Below are 22727 nucleotides of genomic sequence, written 5' to 3' on the forward strand. Positions count from 1 at the left end.
TCCAAAACTCGACTGAAATTCTACCTTTCTTCCATTTCTTAACACAGACACCCAAGGTATGCAAGCATGAAAACAAGACTTTACATTTTCCTTATTCATTTAACAGTTATGATGCTAAAACATATAAACACACAAAGATACATGAACATATGAACAAAGGGCGATGGAGTTCATAGATGAAACCTTGGTTTGAATTTGCTGGCTGCTGTGTGAATCGAGAATGGAGCTATGGTTGCTGCGTTTGATGCTCAGTCCGGGTGGAAACGACAGAGAGATGAATTGAGAGAGAATGATAGTGGTGCAGTGGAGGGGATGTATTTGAAATGAGAGAAATAGTGAGGCGGTTGTGGAGAAAATATCTAGGATTCAAAGTGGGTTGGGCTTTGATGGAAGATGATGGGTTGGGCTTTCATTCTTTTCTTGAAAGTGATTAAAAGCTTGAGGTCCAAACAAAAATAAATCCCAACTCATGAATTTCTTGAATGCTTAATTTAATAAATATGCAATGCATATGAATTTAATAACTAAATTTACAAATGCTTTTGTAAATCATTTTTATTGGAATTAAAATAAATTCTTTTTCTCAATCCGGCGTGAATCATCTTAAATCTAAGTTCAAAATTTATTCTAAACTTAGCTCGAGGAAAACGGGGTATTACAATGACTCATTGATAAACACTCATTTTGCATTGTTTTTAGGAGTGTTTAAGAGTTCAAAGTGCTAGAATTATGCTTGGTTGTGATATCTTTTGTTTAAGTTTCATATTCTTTTGTGATATTACTTTTGGGTATGGTTTTGGTTATTTTGCTTTAGGTTTGAGTGTTTTGAAAGCTACATATGGATGTTGAAGATCCAAATATCAAGTTACAAGTGTTTCGGATGCAAAAATCAACGAAATGAGCTTGAAGAGCTCGAGAAAAGGAAGAAACGGAGCTGCCGGCGATCAACCGGCAACCCAGCCGGCGACCGCTGGCTGATAGAGGAATTTAATGAAGCAGACGGCGACCCAGCCGGCGACCGCCGCTCAGCCCGCCGAGAAATCAGCGTGGCTGGCGATCGGGCGGCGCCCGCCGGGCGCCCGCCGTGTGAAGAGTAATTTTTATGAAGAAACCGGCGATCGCCGGGTGCCCGCCGTGCGACCGCCGCAAGTCCTGGTTTTTGCATTTTATTTCGTTTTTATAGTCTTTTTCGAGCTCAAACTCTGTAGTTTTACCCTGATACTATATATAGGTCTTCCTTGTACCTATTCAGGGTTCCGAGCTTTAGTTTTTCAGTTCCCAGATTTTATTTTTCAGTTTTCTAGCTTTCAGAATTTCATTGCTTTCTAGTTTTCAAGGCTTGGATCAAGACTGAAGATTCAAGCCGCTACAATCGTTTTTCATTCGGTTTTTATACAATTTAGTTTTTATAATTGCGTTCTATTTAATTATGTTTATATTTTATTTTAGCATGTCTGGCTAGTTTCCTTTAGCTGATTCTAGGGTTTGTAAATAGTTGATTGAATTTATGTGATTTATTTGTTAATACCTTTGTGCCTTCCAGTTTATGATTCATAATTCCTGGTGCTTATTTTCTTGTGAATTATTTGGCCAATAGTTTGCATGTTTAGCTATTCGGTTTGAGACCTAGCGGAGATAACTGTTTAGCGGATTCAGGAATGTATGATATGATTTTAACCTTGAGAACTAGCGGAGATAGGTGGATCATAGAGAGCTATTCTTAGGAGCTATTGGGAGTTAGTAGATTTTCTTGAGACCTAACGGAGATAGATAATTTACTAATCTACGATCGTTGCTGCTCTAGCGAGAGTAATTGATTAATTAAGTGATCTCTCATCATAACTGGATTAAACTGGTACATAGGATTAATAGATTTATTATGTGGATTTAGTTAATGAATTTACTACCCTAGGATCAGTTGTCTTTATTATTTGATATTTCTTACGTGTTTAGATTTATTGCATTTTAGTTTTAGTTAATTAAATCTCCTTCAATTTCGTTTCACTTGCATACTGTGAGAGTCTGTTTAGGAAGTAGATAGAGTGATTTCGTTTTACAGTCTCTGTGGATACGATACTCTGCTTACTATTTGCGTACTACAATTGCACCGTTTAGTTGCGGTAATTTGTTGCTATAAAAATAGTGATCAACTTTTTGGCGCCGTTGCCGGGGATTGTTTAGATTTTGCTTTAATATTTCCAATAGGACTTTATAGTACTGCAAGTTTTTTTTTTTTTTTTTTTTTCTTTTCTAACTTTTATTAGTTGTGTTTCTGTAGGTTGCATATGAACACAAGATCTCACGGGAATCCTCTCTTTGAGTTAGACCTTGAAATCAACAAGACCTTGCGCAATCTAAAGAAGTAGAACGATCAAGTTGAGACAGAAACGATGGCTACTCCAGAGCAAATCCAAATTCGAGCTCTACAAGAGCAGTTGAAGAAGCTGCTTGATGCACAGGAGACGAGAGAAGCTCAGAAACAACCAGCCATCAATGAAGCGTTCATACCACAGTATGTGTACCAGGAGCCCCCACAAGTGAACGTCAACAACTTTGAGCTGAAAACGGGTCTGATCACGATGGTCCAACAGAGCCAATATGGTGGACAGGCGATCGAAGACCCTAATGCGCACCTGGCGCATTTCCTGGAGCTGTGTAGCACGGTGAAGATGAATGGTGTCCCTGATGACATTATCCGTCTTCGTCTTTTTCCCTTTTCACTGCGGGATAAGGCGAAGTCGTGGTATCATACGCTGCAGCTGGGAGACAATATCGTGTGGGAGGACTTGGCTCATGCATTCCTACGCAAGTTCCATCCGCCTGGCCTTACGCTGAAATTGAAGATGGACATCGTGCAGTTTCAACAGTACGATGGAGAAAAGCTAGCGGAAACCTGGGAGCGATATCAGGAGAAGCTCAGAAAGTGCCCAGGCCATGGATTCGATGAGGGCACGCTTGTGATAATGTTCTACAATGCCTGCGGGGAGCGTACAAGGATGCACATGGATACAGCTGCAGGTGGCTCTCTACTTCAGAAGAGCAGTTCTGATGCATGGAACATTATTACAAGCTACCAATGGCCATCTGAGCGAGTACAATTGAAGAAGGTTGCAGCTGCGTCAAGTTCTGATCCTATTGCAGCAATGGTTACTCAACAAGCAGCGATGGCTACACAGCAGGCAGCAATGGCTACACAGCTGGCAGAGTTGACTACAAAACTTGGTGAGTTGAATGTTGGACGTCCTGAGCAAGCTGTGATAGATCCGTCAGTTATGGAAGATGTCAATTATATGAATGGCAGAAATTATGGAAATTTCCAGCGAGGACAGCCAGGAATGTATGGCAGAAATCAACAGTTTCAGCAGGGTCCTCAGCAATTCCAGCCAGGAGCACGCCCACATCCTAACCTTTCTTACGGCAATCCAAACAATGCTTTGCAGCCTCCACCTGGATTTTCTGTGTCTAGCGGAGGAGTTATCAATGAGCAAAAGAAAGATTCGATGGAAGACATGATGAAGCAGGTGTTGGGAAAGATAGGTGGTTTGGAAACGAATGTAGGTGCGTGGAAGACCAACATGGAGAACCAAGTGAGTCAAATAGGAAATCATGTTTCATCACTGTCCAAACAAGTGCAGATTTTGGAGACTCAAGTTGGTCAAATTGCCAACCAAGCAGCTGCGCAGCACACACCAGGAAAGTTTCCTAGCAACACTGAAATTAATCCCAAAAATCAGTGTAATGCGATCCATCTTTGAAGCGGGACTGAGTACCAGAATTTTCCAGAGCTGCAAAATGACAAGGGAAAAAGCAAAGTAGTGGAGGACGATGATGATGACTTGGAGGAGCTTGCAGCGAAACAGCCGCCTCCCCCTAAAAAGGATTCGAGCTCTTCTGCTGTGAAGGAGCCCAATCCTACTCCTACGTTTCCCAGGCCAGAGTACAAGCCTGTAGCGCCTTTTCCGAATAGCCTGGCAAAGCCGAAGATGGATAAGAAGTTAGCCAAGTTTATGGAGGTATTTTCAAAGCTGCACATCAATATTCCTTTACTTGATGCTTTGAGAGATATGCCAGGCTATGCCAAGTTCCTCAAGGATGCAGTCTCCAACAAGAAGAAGTTGGGGAAATATGAGACGGTTAATCTTTCCGAGGAATGCAGTGCTGTGCTACAAAGAAAGCTACCATTGAAGCAGAAGGATCCTGGCAGCTTTACTATAGCTTGTGTGATTGGAGGGCAGAATTTATCCCGCGTTCTTTGTGATTTAGGGGCAAGCATCAATTTGATGCCTCTCTCTATTTTCAACCGGTTGGAGATTGGAGATATCAAGCCTACCTCTATTGCATTGCAGATGGCAGATCGTTCCATCACATATCCCAAGGGAATTGTGGAGGATGTCCTAGTGCAGGTGGAGCGATTTATTTTTCCTGCAGATTTCGTAGTGTTGGACATGCCGGAGGACAAAAATACTCCATTGATTTTAGGGCGTCCGTTTCTAGCTACAGGCCGTGCATTGATAGACGTGCAAGAGGGAGATCTTACTTTCCGTGTCAATGATGAGAAGATGACGTTGTCTATCTATGATGCGATGAAGAAGCCAGCTGAACCACAAGTTGAGGATTGCAATTTAATTAATACTGTGGTTGATTTTCCTGCAGCTGTAGAGGATCCTTTGGAGGAATGCATCACACAGTCATTATATCCTTATTCCGATCTTGATGTGGCGTGTGATGAGATTTTGGAGTACATTGCTGAGCTGGAGGCTGTAGAGAGTCATCCTATTGAACCTATTCCGTTCCTAGATATTAACAAACCTGTTGATGGAGGAAACAAGGCGGTGGAAAAAGAAAAAGAATTTCCTGCGCCAGCTGCAGCTGCAGCTGCACCCAAACTTGAGCTGAAACCGCTTCTTGAGCACTTGAGGTACCAATTTTTGGGTGAGAATGAAACGTTTCCTGTTATCGTGTCTGCTTATTTATCTCCGTTGGAGTTGGAGGAGTTGATGCGAGTTTTGAGGAAATACAAGTCTGCTATAGGATGGTCTATTTCTGACATCAAAGGAATTAGTCCTTCTATTTGCATGCATCGTATTTTATTAGAGCAGGAATACAAACCTAAGGTGCAGCCGCAGCGACGTTTGAATCCGGCGATGCAAGAAGTTGTGAGAAAGGAGGTGCTCAAGTGGTTAGATGCAGGAATCATATATGCCATCTCTGATAGTGAGTGGGTGAGCCCAACTCAAGTTGTCTCTAAGAAGGGAGGCATGACTATGGTTAAGGATGAGAGAGATGAGCTTATAGCTACGAGGCTAGTCACAGGATGGCGCGTGTGCATTGACTATCGAGCTTTGAATGCAGCCACACGTAAGGATCACTTTCCTTTGCCATTTATTGATCAGATGCTTGACCGCTTGGCAGGATATGAGTACTATTGTTTCTTGGATGGGTACTCGGGCTACAATCAAATTATGATAGCCCCGGAGGATCAGCATAAGACCGCTTTTACTTGTCCCTATGGCGTTTTTGCTTTTAGGAGGATATCTTTTGGTCTCTGCAATGCTCCTGCCACTTTTCAACGTTGCATGATGGCGATTTTCCATGGGTTGATTGAAAACATTATGGAGGTATTCATGGATGACTTTTCTATTTTTGGTTCCTCCTTTGATAATTGTTTGGACAATCTTGCTCAAGTGTTGCAGCGTTGTGAGGAGACGGCACTAGTGCTAAATTGGGAAAAATGCCACTTCATGGTTCGAGAAGGCATTGTTTTAGGGCATAAAGTTTCTGCCCAAGGGTTGGAAGTAGATCGAGCCAAGATCGTAGCCATTGAGTGTTGGTCAAAAGTAGTGGCTATTCAAAAGTGGCAGCAAATGTTTCTTCATTGTTGGTCAAAAGCAACAACCAACAATTGTCAAAAAGGGAAGGCAGCAATTGTCAAAAAGGGGCGGCTCAAATTTCTCCATTTTGGCTGCCACCTACCACCCCAACTCTGCCTATAAATTGAGCCTCTCGCAGCAGCATTGAGACACCCCAAAACCCCCAGAACAACACCAGAGAAGGGTGTGATATTAGAGAGAAAGAAATCTTGTGTGAGGATAGCTTCTGAGTGGAAGTTATACACGAGTGATAAAAGTGAGTTGAGAGATAGCCTCTGCGTAGGCAGATACAAAATACAGTGTGGTATTTTTGTTGTACTCCTCCTTTTGAGATTCTCTAATATATTGGTGTGGGTCCGTGGACGTAGGCAGTTTGGCCGAACCACGTTAAAAATATCGGTGTCATTTTTCTTCTCGTTTCATATCGGTCGATATCCACAATATTGAGTCACACTTGATCCCGGGCGGAATTAGTTGTGTCTAATTTCCCAACAACAATCCTGGGCGGAATTATTGGCGTCTATAATTCCCAACAACTGGTATCAGAGCCACGGTGGTGGCAGATATTTTTCTGATATTTTTTCGCTATTACTATTCATGTGAATAGTGAATTTCGTGAATAGTGAAATTTGTCGGCGGTTCCGATTTGTCGACAAAAGGTGTTCTAAACACGGTGGTTAGCTGAAAAATCAGAAACGATCCAAGGAGTCCAGATCGAGTGGGAGCAATGTCGACAGACGATAAAATTTCCAAAATTGATAAATTCAACGGTGTGAATTTTGGATTTTTTGGAAAATGCAAATGGAGGATTACTTGTACCAGAAGGATCTGTATAAGCCCTTGAAGGAAAATCCAGAAGTCAAGGACATGGACGGAGCAAGTCAAAGAATGGCAGGCAGAGCTCCACGAACCACAAGAATTTCAACAAATCAAAGTCTGTTGAATGTTGGAACTGTGGTCAGGTCGGGCACTACAGAACGCAGTGTAAAGTACCTTCAAAGGGAAACGAGAAAAAGACCGAAGCCAATGTTGTGGCTGAAGGAGAAGTACAGATCAAACTCAATGAATCTGTATGAAGGAGAAAGACGTGAGACATATTCCAAAGTTGAGGAATAACTTGATCTCCGTCAAGCAATTGTCGAGAGAAGGATGTGATACACACCTCTCAGGTGATTGTTGGAAAATCACTAGGGGCGCAATGATTCTTGCACGTGGCAAGGATACTGGCAGCCTATACACAGCGATGAATGCGTGTGTGACAATTGCAGTTGCTGATAGCAAGAAGAATGCAAATTTGTGGCACCAAAGACTTGGGCACATGAGCCAGAAAGGGCTCAAGTATATGCATTCGAAAGGGAAACTACCAGAAGAGGGTGAGTTTCAACACAAGTGGTAGAACTCTAAAGCAAGTAAAGCTTGAGTTAGTCCACACAGATGTTTGGGGCCCAGCAAGAGTTTCATCCATTGGCGGAAAGTCTTACCTTTGTGACTTTCATCGATGACCACTCGAGAAAGGTGTGGGTTTACTTCTTGATACACAAGTCAGAGGTGTTCGAGGCGTTCAAGAAGTGGAAGGCCATGGTGGAAAATGAAACTGGCTTACGGATAAAGAGATCCGATAATGGCGGAGAATACGAAGATATGGCGTTCAAGAAATTTTGTTACCAGAATGGCATCAAGTTGGAAATGCCAGAGACCCCACAACAAAATAGAGTCGCAGAACGCATGAACCGGACGTTGACAGAAAGAGCTAGGAGCATGAGGATACATGCAGGATTGCCAACATAATTTTGGGCAGAAGCTGTCAACACAACGGCATATCTCGTTAACCATGGGACATCTGTACCATTGGAGTACAGAATACCGGGGGAAGTTTTGAGTGGCAAAGAAATTAAACTTTCTCACTTAAAAGTATTTGGCTGTGTCGCGTATGTACACATTAGTGATATTGCCAGGAGTAAGCTCGACTCCAAATCACTAAAATGTATTTTCATTGGATAATGGTGGTTATGAGTTCGGGTACCATTTTTGAGATGACAAAAACAGGAAGGTCATCCAAAGCAGGGACGTAATATTCAATGAAAATGTGCTGTAAAAGGACAGGAATGCAGTGCAGTTCACCGACACAACAACGGAGGATCCAACATATGTTGATCCAGATGATACTGCAGAGTGCAGTACATCGAAGCAAACAGATAAAAGTTTGCAGACGGAGGAGCCCAACTCTGAGGCTGATCCACTACAGTCTCCAGTTCCAGCTCTAACTCCTATTCCTAGGAGGTCATCTCGACCTCAGGTTCCTTGTATCGAAAGTCTTCCTGATAGTGTGGTCAGGCAGCGAGTCCCGTTGCGTGGTAACGGCGGTGCAAGATATACGGAGGTGTTCCCCCAGTGAACTCACGATTGAATCCGGTGGTTCCTTGTATCGAAAGTCTTCCTGATAGTGTGGTCAGGCAGCGAGTCCCGTTGAGTGGTAACGGCGGTGCAAGATGTACGGATTGTCGTTCGAGGGAGGACATGATGTGGTCCTTGGTTTGAGGGGAGGATTTAGGAGAAGCAAAGCGAATTCTCGGGATGAGAATTTACAGAGACAAGCAAAAAGGTGTTTTGCAGTTGTCTCAGGCCAAATACGTTGATCGAATCTTGCAAAGATTCAACATGAGCAGTGCTAAGCCGGTTAGCTCAGCGTTAGCTAACCATTTCCGCCTATGCAAAGAGCACTCTCAAAAGACAAAGGAGGAAAGAGACTTCATGGCTAAAATTCCTTACGCCTCAGCCGTTGGAAGTCTGATGTATGCCATGGTCTGTACTAGACCAGATATCGCTCATGCAGTGGGAGTTGTGAGCAGAATTATGGCAAATCCTGGAAAGCAGCATTGGGAAGCAGTAAGGTGGATATTGAGATATCTACGTGGATCTACTGATAGATGCTTGTGCTTTCGACGAGGTGATGTAGCACTACAAGGTTTTGTAGATGCAGATTTTGCCGGTTCGGTAGATGCAGGAGAAGCACTACCGGTTATGTCTTTACAGTTAAGACAGAAAGGCTGCTGCGTTGATCGAGGTGTGAAGACAGATTGAAATCAGTCTTCAAGTGGGAGATTGTTGGTCAAAAGTAGTGGCTATTCAAAAGTGACAGCAAATGTTTCTTCATTGTTGGTCAAAAGCAACAACCAACAATTGTCAAAAAGGGAAGGCAGCAATTGTCAAAAAGGGGCGGCTCAAATTTCTCCATTTTGGCTGCCACCTACCACCCCAACTCTGCCTATAAATTGAGCCTCTCGCAGCAGCATTGAGACACCCCAAAACCCCCAGAACAACACCAGAGAAGGGTGTGATATTAGAGAGAGAGAAATCTTGTGTGAGGATAGCTTCTGAGTGGAAGTTATACACGAGTGATAAAAGTGAGTTGAGAGATAGCCTCTGCGTAGGCAGATACAAAATACAGTGTGGTATTTTTGTTGTACTCCTCCTTTTGAGATTCTCTAATATATTGGTGTGGGTCCGTGGACGTAGGCAGTTTGGCCGAACCACGTTAAAAATATCGGTGTCATTTTTCTTCTCGTTTCATATCGGTCGATATCCACAATATTGAGTCACACTTGATCCCGGGCGGAATTAGTTGTGTCTAATTTCCCAACAACAATCCTGGGCGGAATTATTGGCGTCTATAATTCCCAACATTGAGAAGCTGCCTCCTCCTACATCTGTGAAGTCTGTGCGGAGTTTTCTTGGGCATGCAGGATTTTATAGACGCTTCATCAAAGATTTCTCCAAGCTGTCCAAGCCACTTTGTGCTTTGCTAGTGAAGGATGTGAAGTTTGTCTTCACCGATGAGTGCCTCGTCTCCTTTGAGAAGTTGAAAGCTGCATTGACCACTACGCCAGTTTTGATCACGCCGGATTGGAATGCTCCGTTTGAGTTTATGTGCGATGCTAGCGATTGGGCCGTGGGAGCTGTGTTGGGGCAAAAGAGAGATAAGTTGTTCAAGGTAATTTACTACACTAGTAAAACCTTGGATTCTGCGCAGATGAACTACACTACCACGGAGAAGGAGCTGCTAGCTGTGGTGTATGCCTTTGATAAGTTCCGTTCTTATTTGATTGGAACTCATTCAATTGTCTACACTGATCATGCCGCCATCCGCTATTTGTTCACGAAGAAGGACTCCAAACCCCGCTTGATTCGTTGGATTTTATTGCTGCAAGAGTTTGATATGGAGATCCGCGATCGAAAGGGATGTGAGAACGTGGTAGCCGATCACTTGTCTCGTCTGGAAAATCCGATCGAGGGGGATGATCCGAAGATGGCCATTAATGAGTCTTTCCCCGATGAGCAGATTTGGGCTATGCTATTTAAGGATCCTTGGTATGCCGTTTATAGCAACTACTTGGTTATTGGAGCTCTTCCCGAGGGATTGTCGCACTATCAAAAGAAAAAGTTCCTCCATGATGTCAAGTTCTATTATTGGGAGGATCCTTACCTATACCGGAGGTGCGCCGATGGCTTTATTCGGCGATGTGTTAGAGAGCATGAATGGCCGAAGATCATTGAGGAGTGCCATAGCTCACCTAGTGGAGGTCACTTTGCTGCCAACCGCACTGCCATGAAGGTAAATCATAGTGGATTCTATTGGCCTTCAATTTTTGCAGATTGCCATGCTTTTGTGAAGTCGTGTGATCGTTGTCAACGCATGGGCAATATCACCAAGAAGGATGAGATGCCGCAGAATATCATTGTTGAGGTGGAGCTGTTTGATGTTTGGGGGATTGACTTCATGGGTCCTTTCCCTGCATCCTGTGGTTTTTCCTATATTTTGCTTGCTGTGGAATATGTTTCTAGATGGGTGGAGGCGATTCCCACTGCCACCAACGATTCCAAAGTAGTCATTAAATTCTTGCAAAAGAATATTTTGACTCGGTTCGGAGCACCGAGAGCGTTGCTTAGTGATGGGGGGTCGCACTTCAACAATAAATTGCTAGCAAGCGCTTTGGCAAAGTATGGAGTAAAGCACAAGGTGACAACTCCATATCATCCTCAAGCTAATGGACAGGCGGAATTGGCTAATCGAGAGATCAAGCAAATTTTGGAGAAAAGTGTGGCCAACAAGAAGGATTGGGCGAAGCACCTAGATGATGCTCTTTGGGCGTATCGCACTGCCTACAAAACTCCGATTGGTATGTCTCCCTATCAACTTGTCTTTGGCAAGTCATGTCATTTGCCTGTTGAGATTGAGCACAAGGCATATTGGGCGACGAGGAGAATCAATTTGGAGTTCAAGGAGGCTGGTCATACAAGGCGTGATTTGTTGACGGAGTTAGATGAATGGAGGAATGAAGCCTATGAGAGTTCCCGCATCTACAAAGAGAGAGCCAAGAAATTCCATGATTTGAACATTTGCACCAAGGAACTCAAACCAGGAGATGAGGTACTTTTATACAATTCTAAATTGCGTTTGTTTCCTGGCAAGCTGCAATCAAGATGGACAGGGCCATATGTGGTGCATAAGAGCAATTGGAATGGGACGTATGAGTTGTTCGCTGCTGATGGCACTACTTTCACTGTCAATGGTCATCGTCTCAAACCGTATTTCAAGTCGAACGTGGATCGTGGTCTTGAAGTAGTCAAATTCAATGACCCATGAGTTTGAGGTACCGTCAAGCTATAGACGTTAATTTTAGCACTTTTTGGGAGGTAACCCAAATTTTTATTGCTTTCTTTTAGCTTGTTTTTCTTTAGTTTAATAGTTCTTTTTTCGTTTTCCTAGTAGTTTTTATTACCGTTTTTTCTGTTCTTTAATTTATATTTATAAAAAAAAAAAAAAAATTCGCAGGGGCCGGCGACCGCCGGGCTCCCGCCGGGTGAAGGCTTATTTTTACACGGGATCCGGCGACCGCCGCCCGACCGCCGCCGGGTCGCCGCGCGGTCGCCGTGCGTGCGGCAGGTGAGCATTTTAAGTGATTTCTTCCCCCTTTTCTTCATTCTTTCACATTTTTCACTCCCTCACTCCAAAACCCACGATTTTTACACTTTTTCTTCATCAAATTACTCACAACTCACTTCAAATTCACCAAATTCCTTCCACACATCTCTTACCCACTTCATAATCTTCCATTCCATCCGAATAATTTGAGTGTTCTTCCATTAAATCACCCACATTCAAGTTTGGAGGTTTTTGTTGGGTTTGTAGATCTTCACCTATTTTTGCTAAAGATTCAAGGTAACTCACTTATATCCTTTGCTTTTCTTGTTATTCTTGCTAGTTTCACTAAGATTTTTGCTATTGTTCTAGCTTAGCTTGGTAATTTAGCTTGATTTTATGATATTGGAGTAGTTAGTGTAGTGCTTTTTTTTTTGAAGTTTAGTTGTGGATTGAAGCATGCTAGTCACTAGTGTTTACTTGTTCATCTTACTTATGATTTTTATTAATGCTAGCATGTTACTTTGTTGGAGAGTTTAGCTTGAATTTGTGTTGGAAAGTAGGCTTTGCTCATGATATGTTTTGTTTTGCTTATTCATATGAGTAGAGTTAGCTTGGAATTGTGAGATTTAAGGATTGAGTTGTGGAGTAGGGGGATGGTTTTTCATGGAAGTTTTAACCAAAGTTAGGAGCTTCATTGCTTTATTTTTGTTGGTTTGTTGGTTATAGATGGTGCTATGGAATTGATTGAAAAATTTTTGTAGGCACAATGGCACCAAAGAAAAGAAAGGGAAGCGCGGGAGCCTCGGGGTCGAGAAACGCTCCATTGACACCCGATCAGCCTGAGTATCACAACGTGGTACTCATGTCGGATCTTGATCGACCAAAGTTTTCAGCATTGTGGCATCGCAAGATAGAGCCCACACGTTATGCCGACCCAGCTGTGCTCCAAGAGATGGGGGTTTATGGAGATGTCCAGCAGTTGTTCGCCAACATTGGGTGGAACCGTATTCTTGAAGGAGGATGGCCCACGATAGAGAGAGTTGTGCTCGAGATGATGAGCACGTTTGATGAGAGAGTGATGTCGGCGACGTATCCCGACTCGATGGCCTTCCAGCTCAACAACAATTGGGAGCATGATGTGGATATGAGCACTATTAACAGCATCTTTGAGTGTCCTACTGATTGTGCTTTCACACACCTTGCCGGCTTTAGACCGAAGGAGCTGTGGAGGGATTTGGTGCAACCCGAAGGTGGTGTATACGCGTCGGGCAATTCCAAGGCAGCTAGCATCAGAAACCCGGTCTTTCGGGCAGTCCAGCGCATCATCGCCCATACTGTTCTCGCTCGTAAGGAGAACAGTAATGTTAATCAGTTGGACCTCTACATAATCTATGCTATGCTTACTAGAACTCACATCAGCCTCGCCGATATTTTGGTACAGCAATTTTACAGAGTCGCCAAGGCCCCCAAGGGCATTATTACGATTGGAGGGATGCTCACTCCCATTGCTTTACACTACTGTCGCGAGGTGAGAGATTGGCAGGCTATGAGGGGTGAGACGCTACTACATGCTCGCCGGATGTTTGATATGCGAATGATTTCCCGAGTCCATCCGCCTTTCACGTTTATTCAGAGGGATGGGGATCACTTTCCCCTGCCCAACACTGCGCTCACTACGGTCATTGGTCGATATGACATGAACAATTGGAAGTTGGACACTCCTGCTCATCGCGCACTGGCAGGCCCAGGAAGAGGTGGCCACGGGATGCAGCCGGCAACCGCCGCTCAGCCCGCCGAGAAATCGGCGTGGCTGCCGATCGGGCGGCGCCCGCCGGGCGCCCGCCGTGTGAAGAGTAATTTTTGTGAAGAAACCGGCGATCTCCGGGTGCCCGCCGTGCGACCGCCGCAAGTCCGGGTTTTTACGTTTTATTTCGTTTTTATAGTCTTTTTCGAGCTCAAACTCTGTAGTTTTACCCTGATACTATATATAGGTCTTCCTTGTACCTATTCAGGGTTCCGAGCTTTAGTTTTTCAGTTCCCAGATTTTATTTTTCAGTTTTCTAGCTTTCAGAATTTCATTGTTTTCTAGTTTTCAAGGCTTGGATCAAGACTGAAGATTCAAGCCGCTACAATCGTTTTTCATTCGGTTTTTATACAATTTAGTTTTTATAATTGTGTTCTATTTAATTATGTTTATATTTTATTTTAGCATGTCTGGCTAGTTTCCTTTAGCTGATTCTAGGGTTTGTAAATAGTTGATTGAATTTATGTGATTTATTTGTTAATACCTTTGTGCCTTCCAGTTTATGATTCATAATTCCTGGTGCTTATTTTCTTGTGAATTAATTGGCCAATAGTTTGCATGTTTAGCTATTCGGTTTGAGACCTAGCGGAGATAACTGTTTAGCGGATTCAGGAATGTATGATATGATTTTAACCTTGAGACCTAGCGGAGATAGGTGGATCATAGAGAGCTATTCTTAGGAGCTATTGGGAGTTAGTAGATTTTCTTGAGACCTAACGGAGATAGATAATTTACTAATCTACGATCGTTGCTGCTCTAGCGAGAGTAATTGATTAATTAAGTGATCTCTCATCATAACTGGATTAAACTGGTACATAGGATTAATAGATTTATTATGTGGATTTAGTTAATGAATTTACTACCCTAGGATCAGTTGTCTTTATTATTTGATATTTCTTACGTGTTTAGATTTATTGCGTTTTAGTTTTAGTTAATTAAATCTCCTTCAATTTCGTTTCACTTGCATACTGTGAGAGTCTGTTTAGGAAGTAGATAGAGTGATTTCGTTTTACAGTCTCTGTGGATACGATACTCTGCTTACTATTTGCGTACTACAATTGCACCGTTTAGTTGCGGTAATTTGTTGCTATAAAAATAGTGATCACTCATCTCCAAGTGTTGATATGGAGAGTGGTGAAGAAGATGTCAAAATTCTTGATGATTCCGAGTTTAAGAAGAGACAAAAAACTTCTGAAGTTTGGAAAAACTTTTAGAGGACAAAAAATCTGAAAAAACTTTTAAGAGGACAAAAAATCTGAATTTTATTGTTATTAACTTATTTTATATGTTATGTAATCCGGAAAAAATTTCCAACTCGATGGGCTAGTTCAAAACCCGAACGTTTAGGGTTAGGGTTGAAGATTTACAATCCGAAAAAATCTTCAACCCGATTAGCCCGCACTCGACTAACCCGAAACCCGATAGGGTTAGTCCGAAAACTCGATGGGCTGGCCCGATTGATATCCGTACTCAAATAGCCCAAAAATTGAAGACGCATCAATTATCGGGTCTGGCCGTGCTTAAATAAAAAAATAAAAATAAATCTAGGGATAGAAATTGAATTAAGCATCGCACACCAGACACCACGGGAGCCCCTCGGTCGCTGCTTCACCCGGCGCCTCCACTCGCGGCGAGCCCGTCCGCCACCGGCCCACCACCGCCAGTTGCCCCGCCTCCATTTGCGGCACCACCGCCGCCTCAGCCACCACCACCTCCGGCCTCCGGCCCCGCCCCGCCCCTGCCTCTGCCGAAAGCCGCCTCAGCTATCATCTGGTATGTATGTTTAATTGTTTATGTTGAAATACTTTTCTGTTTTAATGGGCACATTCTTATCAGCTCGAGCTATAAATTTTTTGCTGCAAATGCAGCAGCTGTATGTTTAATTGTTTATGTTGAAATTCTTATTTGTTTATTTAGATTGGAGATTTTGATTTCTTATCAGCTCGAGCTACAAACATAATCTCAGTTTATTTTATCTTTTCTTTTCTTCTTTATTGGATGGAATAATCGGACTTGATTTGGAAGGATGATGGTGATTATGTACGGCATGAAATTTCTTATGGTTCGAGCTATAAATTTGGAAGGGATGATGTTGATAATGTATGGCATGATGCTGATAGTGTTTGGCTTGAGCTATAAATTTCTTATCAGGCTTGACTATGATTTAATGCATTCAACTTTATGTTGCATGGGATTTGATTCCAACTTTAAGTCAAAGTTGTAATGCTCAGATGGCTGTTGCAGCACTGATATGTTGACTATTGTATTTTTCGCCCCCTTTTTTTATGCTTGTGTTCTGTGACTTCTGTCCAAGGAAAATTATTATCGATTCCAAGCCATTGACATATATGTTGTATTATTTTTGCCATTTATAAACTGCCATTTGGCCAAAGAATTAATTCCAAGCTTTACTAAATTATGTTTGATAAAATTCAGGAAGCCATTTTGTGTTGATGTTTGTTTGTATTCCTTTTTTTTTTCATGTTGTAGGCGTTTAAGATGGAGGACTCCTCGTCAAATGATAATTTTATTTTTAGGCCTTTAACCCGATGGGTTAGTCCGAGACACGAACGTTTCGGTTAGGGTTGAAAGTTTGTAACCTGAATCTTTTTTTTTCCAGTCCGATTAGCCCGCACCTGATTAACCCGACAACCTGACAGGGCTGGCCCAAAACCCGTTGGGATGACCCAATTGACATATCTAGTTCTTATATATTGAAGAATGAATTTAATTATCAATTAAATAATTATTATTAGTTTGGTTTCTATATTAGTTTGACTAATCACTCATGAGACTGAGATTTGAAGAGTGAAATTAGCGCTAAATCGTGTGCGTGTGTTGGCCTAGCGATAGATGATTAATGCCCAAGGCCTAAGGTCCTGGATTCGAGTTCATAGTGGTGCGGTCTTTAAATTTTATTATTTATTTGTGTAACTTATCAAAAAAAAAAAGAAATTAGTGCTAAACCAACTTCACACACACTTACTATCTGTGAAATATTCCCCATTAGTTTTGAATTAAGCTCAAACATTTTTTTTACCTGATAGCAGTCCTAAAGCGGAGATAGTGATTGAATCTCAAGTTGAGGATGAATCTCGGTCTGCTTCTCCTCGCCTTCACTCCTTCATGGACTTCGGTTACTCCGCTTTCCCTCTCTACTCACAGATTTCTGTCTCGCTCATCTAATTCTGACGAATGATTATCTTGCACTATATTTTCGATAGGTCTCTATGCTGCTCGGATATGTCACTTATCTGGTGATTGTTGGATCCATTTTGCCGGGTAAAATTGTACCTGGAGTGACTTTATCAGATGGAACTCGCCTGCATTACCGTTGTAATGGTCTGAAATACGGCTTTCTTCACTTCTGTACTCCGATTTTGAGTTCGTTTTGATTTATCCTTTGCTTTTGTGTTCTAGGTTTATTATTGCTTGTTTTATTGATTTTTCTGCTTGGAATTGGTGGCTGGATGGATCTCTTATCACCTACGGTGAGAAGCTTTAAGCGAGATTAACCTAAATTTGAAACCTGATTATTATCCTTGATAATGTTTCACTTCAAATATGTGGTTGATTTTGGAATGAAGTTATACTGAAGTGTATCCTTTTCTATGTAGGCTATTGCTGATAGAGGTCTCGAGCTTCTATCGGCAACACTAGTATTCAGTGTACTGGTAAGTTTCAGGATTGGCTGCTCGTTTTGTTTTCTTCATGTGAAAGGGTCAGAATTGTTAGATAACTTAGATTAGCAATGTTGTACCCTTTTGTTGAATGTAAATATGTTTACATTTGTTTGCATTCAAATGCAAGTACTACTGCCTTAGAGCATCTTTCAACATCTTGCTCCATCTAGCCACATTTACATGACTGGTTGCTTGATTTTACAATTGTGCATCAAATATGCATAAGCATGCAACCATGCAGCAATGCCAACTTTTGTAGATTTATCATTAAGGTTTCCCTTGCATCCTTTATGACCATCAGCTACAACTCGTTGGTATCACCTTGTGGTAGCTATTCAATTTTCTTAAATTTTCTATATCATGTGCCTGTTCCAGGTAACAAATCTTCTCTATATGGTTGGCTGCAGATCCCGTGATCAAAGTTCTTCTTTCAAACCTCATACCACAGGAAACCTAATTGAGGACTGGTAACAAATGTAGCATTTCACTAGGGATATCTTGACAGATATATTCTCCTATGACATATGTGCTTGTTTGGGGCCTTCTGTGAATACCGAACAATGTATATTCTTTTTCATATTGCTTGTAAACATGCATATGGTTTAGATGATTGTTAATGTTAATATGTGCATCTTTATTGCTTCTTTGAATTATAAAACAATGTACATCTGCTCCGATTGGCATGTCTAAATGTATTGGTGTTGAACTATGAACAGTATTGATATGCCTATATGTCTAGTAATAAGTAATTCATAAAGAAAATTATGCAAAAAGAAGTAAAAAAATGGTTATATATGAACTTTGTACAATTAGAGACACATTATTTTCATGTTGGTTTAAATTTTTCCCAACTTTTGGAAAATGATCAATCATCAATTTGCACTTCAAGTTCTAATCTGCAGAACGTCATCTGACAGGTGGTTTGGGATACAGCTGAATCCTCAATTCATGGGACTCGACCTCAAGTACATTTCTAACCGAGAAACTTAGCTGCCTTGAGATTACAAGTCCCCAAAAATCACTCAGTAAATAATGTTTGATATTTTATTGTGATCTTTAAAAGGTTTAGTTGTATACTTATCTCTAAACTGCACTTACTTAGTGACATGGCAATGCTCATTTTATGAACTATAGAAAATTATTACAAGGCTAAATTGCATGAACTGTTATAAATAACAAACTTATCTAAGCTATAACATCTCATCCTAATATCACAATTTATTCCACAGATTCTACTTTGTTAGAGCTGGTATGCTGGGATGGCTTCTTATAAATCTCTCTGTTCTTGTAAAATGCATTCAAGAAAGCAATTTAAGCCAATCAATGATTCTTTACCAGCTATTTTGTGTTGTAAGTTGATACTGTAAGTTGTTTTACTTTTTGAAGATTTCTTCTCTAGTTTACTTCTTTGTTTCTCCCTTTTTTGGAATTTTCTTCTTAGCTGGGTGGCTAACGTCCTTATCATTGTTCCCTTCTAATGCAGATATACATTATGGATTACTTTGTACACGAAGAGTATATGACCTCCACGTAAGTAGATGACTTTGTTCTTGCTAGTGTTTGTGATTCCAACTGATCTGGTTTATTAACTTGTATTTTTGTTGTACTTAATACTTATAAGAGATATCTTTATTTCCTCATTACTGAGTTTTATCCTCTAATAGTTTAATTACAACTAAAGTTCTTCCGTCTCTATATAAGTTCAAATGTTCTCTATCCTCTAGTCAGTTATTAGCAATTTCATTCACATCTGACAAATTTATTGATCTAACCTCAATTGTTGGCATGTTCTCAGATGGGACATAATTGCTGAGAGATTGGGGTTCATGCTGGTGTTTGGCGATATAGTCTGGATACCATTCACATTCAGTATCCAGGTATACAACAAAAGCTTTTTGCTAAAGATATGTAATGGTTTTATCAATTCCTCCGAATCATCTGAGCTACGTTAACATCCTTTCAATTAGGTCGCATTTCTAATAAGTTATCTTTATGTAATTTTTTGAGTTTCTAGAGACTTCTGAGTAGAGACATTGTTAGTTTGGGACTGATGCATATTGCTAATACAAAGACAAATACCCCTTTCTCAGACTACATACTTTTGGCCCACAATAGAAACTGGTTTTTTTTGAATGATCATGTTCCTATGAAATAACCTTCATATTTTGCATTTTAGTTTTATATAGTTATCTATTGTCTATACACCTGCAATTTTCTAGAAATGCCAATATTGTCTCTGCTATATCGCTAAGTATTTTCACTTATGTGTTTTGTGCCTTTACTCTATGCATGCAACAAGATAGTCATTATACTTTACAATAAGAAAAGTTGATCTATTCCCATGGTATTCCGCATAATATTACTAGTACACTGTCTCAAAATGTCTGATTTTTGTTTGCTCAAATTCAACTACATTGAGAGGGTATATTGCTGCAATTAGTGTGTTCTACTCATTTTCTTTGTTTTTCTTTCACTTTCTGAATAAGTAGCATGCACCAAAACTGACCTCACAGTGGTTTATTTACAACTAGAATAGTTTTTTGTAAATTTGTTGCAACCTATTTTATTGAAATTTTATGTTTTGTATATAAATACTATCGAGCAACTGTTTTTTCTTTTTTTGAATAAAATAAAAATGTGGCTATTTATTTATTTCCCTGTGTTTGAAAGGGTTGGTGGCTTCTAAGGAATAAAGTGGAGCTGACAACTGCAGCTATTATTGCAAACTGTCTCGTCTTCTTTATGGGGTAACATTTTTCATTTCAGACATAGCTTCTTGTATTGCAGCTGTGTAGTAGCATTACTAACTTTCTTTCCTGCGGGAAACTTCACAATCTTGTTGATGCTTCATGCCAAATTATTTACCTATTTTCTTGTTTTGCGATTTTTTGGGAAGGTATCTGATCTTTAGAGGAGCTAATAAGCAGAAACATGTGTTCAAAAAGAATCCCAAAGCACTAATTTGGGGAAGACCTCCAAAGGTCATTGGGGGGAAGCTGCTTGCTTCTGGTTATTGGTATGTTCTTCTCTGCTATTTGGAACCTCTGGTGTTCCTTGATCTCCAACAAGTTTATGAAATATAATGAATTGACACATCTTCAATCCTTACGGACACCTAGTGCCCTTTACACCACTTGTTAAATCCTTGCACATCTCAAGCCCATTAAGATAGTAGAGACAAATGAAAACATTGCAGATGGTGTTATAGCCTGAGAGTTTGAAACCTATCGAAGTCAGTTCACTGTTGTATCTGTAGCATTCTTGGATGGAAATCACAGCAAATACTATGCTATAGTCAGGTTACTGGAAGCATTATCTAACCAACCGTATTAATGAAGCTCATTTTTCAGATGACAACAATTTTCACTTTGAATATGATGCTTCATCGTATAAAATTCGTCATGCTCTGCCTTTTTCAGGGGCATCGCGAGGCACAGTAACTATCTTGGGGACTTGTTGGTAGCTCTGTCCTTCAGTTTACCTTGTGGGATAAGGTAACCTTGTATGCTTTTTTCCCCTTGATTAGAAAACTGGAAATAATGCTTAAACAATGTCTATGCAGTTCTCCAGTTCCATATTTTTATCCCACATACCTTTTCATACTGCTAATATGGAGAGAGAGAAGAGACGAAACGCGGTGCGCGCAGAAATACAAAGACATTTGGGCTGAATACAAGAAAACGGTTCCATGGAGGATACTTCCATATGTATATTAAGTGCAAGGTATTGTCTTATTCATTAGCCATTGATGCTATTTCCATTTCCATTGCCGAATGGGGTGTGACTTATGGATATATTAATTAACCTATTTCAGAGATATCTAAGCAACCACCCAGTGGTTTTTTTTTTTTTTTTTTTCCTCTTTGGCTTGCAGCATTTATGCTTTTTTGTTAACTTGCGAGTTCCCACTAGATTTATTACTCACATGTCAAATTTCATTACATTTAGCTATTATACGTATATTAGTTATTGTAACTCATAAAATATTATATCAATATATACCGAAAATAAATAAAAATACCACTTCCTCCGTCACGAAGAGTATACCACAATCATGTAGAAATTTCTACATGAATGTAGAAATGTATACTCTTGGTGTGGACAGAGGTAGTATATTACAAGGGGACCAAAATGGAATGAATTAAGCAAAAATCTATGCCTCGCCGGGCACAGCACAGTTGGGCCTGATATGGTCGGGCTCAAACAGCCCATGGCCATCTCGGAATGAGACTCATGCTTGTTACTGCTTGATTGCAGAGGTTCTTTAATTTGTTTATTTTATTTTTGTTGAGATTGGTGAATTCAATGTGGCATTTATAAGTTCTCTTTTTTTGAGAGAGAATTTGGGTTTTTTTTTTGTTCTTAGGGAAAGAATTTGGGGTTCATTATAATGAATTTCACCATAATAGTACGATATTCGCTATAAAAGTTGTTGCTTGTGGTTAAATATTCAATGATGATCATTGACCAGGCCTTTTGAAATGGATGAACATCTTGAAATGAGTCAACATAAATACATAATGCAGAGAATCCACAACAATAATAATCATAAAAAAAAAAAAACAATATGCATAATTTGCAGGCCAGCAGTCGTCTTCATTCTCAATAAACATCATCTACAACTTTCATTTGAAAATTGAAAGTGAAAAAGTGTTTGAAAAAGTATTGTGGCATGAGAATTTTTTCATCGGTGGTGAGAGATATTGGCAGAGTTTTAATTTGGGTTAAGTACCAAATACCCCCCCAACGTTGGGGCCCCTATCGCGTATAGGACCCTATAGTCAGGGTCCGCGCTGTTTACTACCTCAACGTGGCTAAACCTAAGCAAATCCCCCCTCAAATACCAAATACCCCCCTGCATTAAGTCACCGTTGGGGGGGGTATTTGGTACTTAATACCTGACTATAGGGTCCTATACGCGATAGGGGCCCAACGTTGGAGGGGGGGAGGATTTGCTTAGGTTTAGCCACGTTGAGGTAGTAAACAGCGCGGACCCTGACTATAGGGTCCTATACGCGATAGGGGCCCCAACGTTGGGGGGTATTTGGTACTTAACCCTTTTAATTTTAATTAGAGGTAAGAACAGCTCTCCACTACAAGGATAGTCTCAATGGTCCTCACCTGACTCACTTATTATTCAATCTCTTCAATCAATAAATTTGCCTTTATTTTGTTTGTCTTTATCAATGCTATTACACAGGCATGCTCCTTTTATTAATAGAGATGCATCGAATTACTTCTTTGCCTTAGGATTTCATACTATATCTATAACTTATCATCCACACATGCCATGCATATCGTACCACGACGTACGCTGTTATTCGAATACTAACACCATCTGAGATGGGTTAGACTCACCACACACCATTCATAAATTGTCAAAATAAAATATCTACCATACAAAATCGATCCTCCCAATACAAATTGAACATCAACCCACAACTAGA

General features: G+C 40.8%; 1 protein-coding gene across 3 annotated transcripts; it reads left to right on the plus strand.

The window, feature by feature from the left end:
- Positions 1-15139: 15139 nt before the first annotated feature.
- On the plus strand, positions 15140-21131 carry LOC130997938 (delta(14)-sterol reductase-like). Of its 3 annotated transcripts, none has more exons than XM_057923375.1 (14): positions 15140-15370; positions 16645-16733; positions 16822-16939; positions 17018-17088; positions 17215-17271; positions 17656-17747; positions 18198-18245; positions 18510-18630; positions 18764-18810; positions 19076-19157; positions 19951-20027; positions 20177-20296; positions 20700-20774; positions 20843-21131. In XM_057923375.1, the coding sequence occupies exons 2-14, from the start codon at positions 16686-16688 to the stop codon at positions 20994-20996; spliced, it is 1110 nt and encodes a 369-aa protein (XP_057779358.1). In that variant the 5' UTR covers positions 15140-15370; positions 16645-16685; the 3' UTR covers positions 20997-21131. The 3 variants fall into 3 exon arrangements, with proteins under 3 accessions (XP_057779358.1, XP_057779357.1, XP_057779359.1); XM_057923374.1 differs by having other exon boundaries at positions 16648-16733; XM_057923376.1 differs by having other exon boundaries at positions 16648-16733; positions 16822-16933.
- The last annotated feature ends 1596 nt before the right edge of the window (positions 21132-22727 follow it).

The sequence above is a fragment of the Salvia miltiorrhiza genome, chromosome 8 (genome assembly GCF_028751815.1).
Source record: "Salvia miltiorrhiza cultivar Shanhuang (shh) chromosome 8, IMPLAD_Smil_shh, whole genome shotgun sequence".
NCBI lineage: Eukaryota > Viridiplantae > Streptophyta > Magnoliopsida > Lamiales > Lamiaceae > Salvia > Salvia miltiorrhiza.

Bases quoted from the DNA above. Each gene is read 5' to 3' on its own strand.
- LOC130997938 (XM_057923375.1), top strand. From the start codon at position 16,686: ATGAATCTCGGTCTGCTTCTCCTCGCCTTCACTCCTTCATGGACTTCG. The intron at 17,748-18,197 runs GTAACAAATGTA...GTCATCTGACAG, and splicing joins GGAAACCTAATTGAGGACTG to GTGGTTTGGGATACAGCTGA. The intron at 20,028-20,176 runs GTAACATTTTTC...TTTTTTGGGAAG, and splicing joins TGTCTCGTCTTCTTTATGGG to GTATCTGATCTTTAGAGGAG.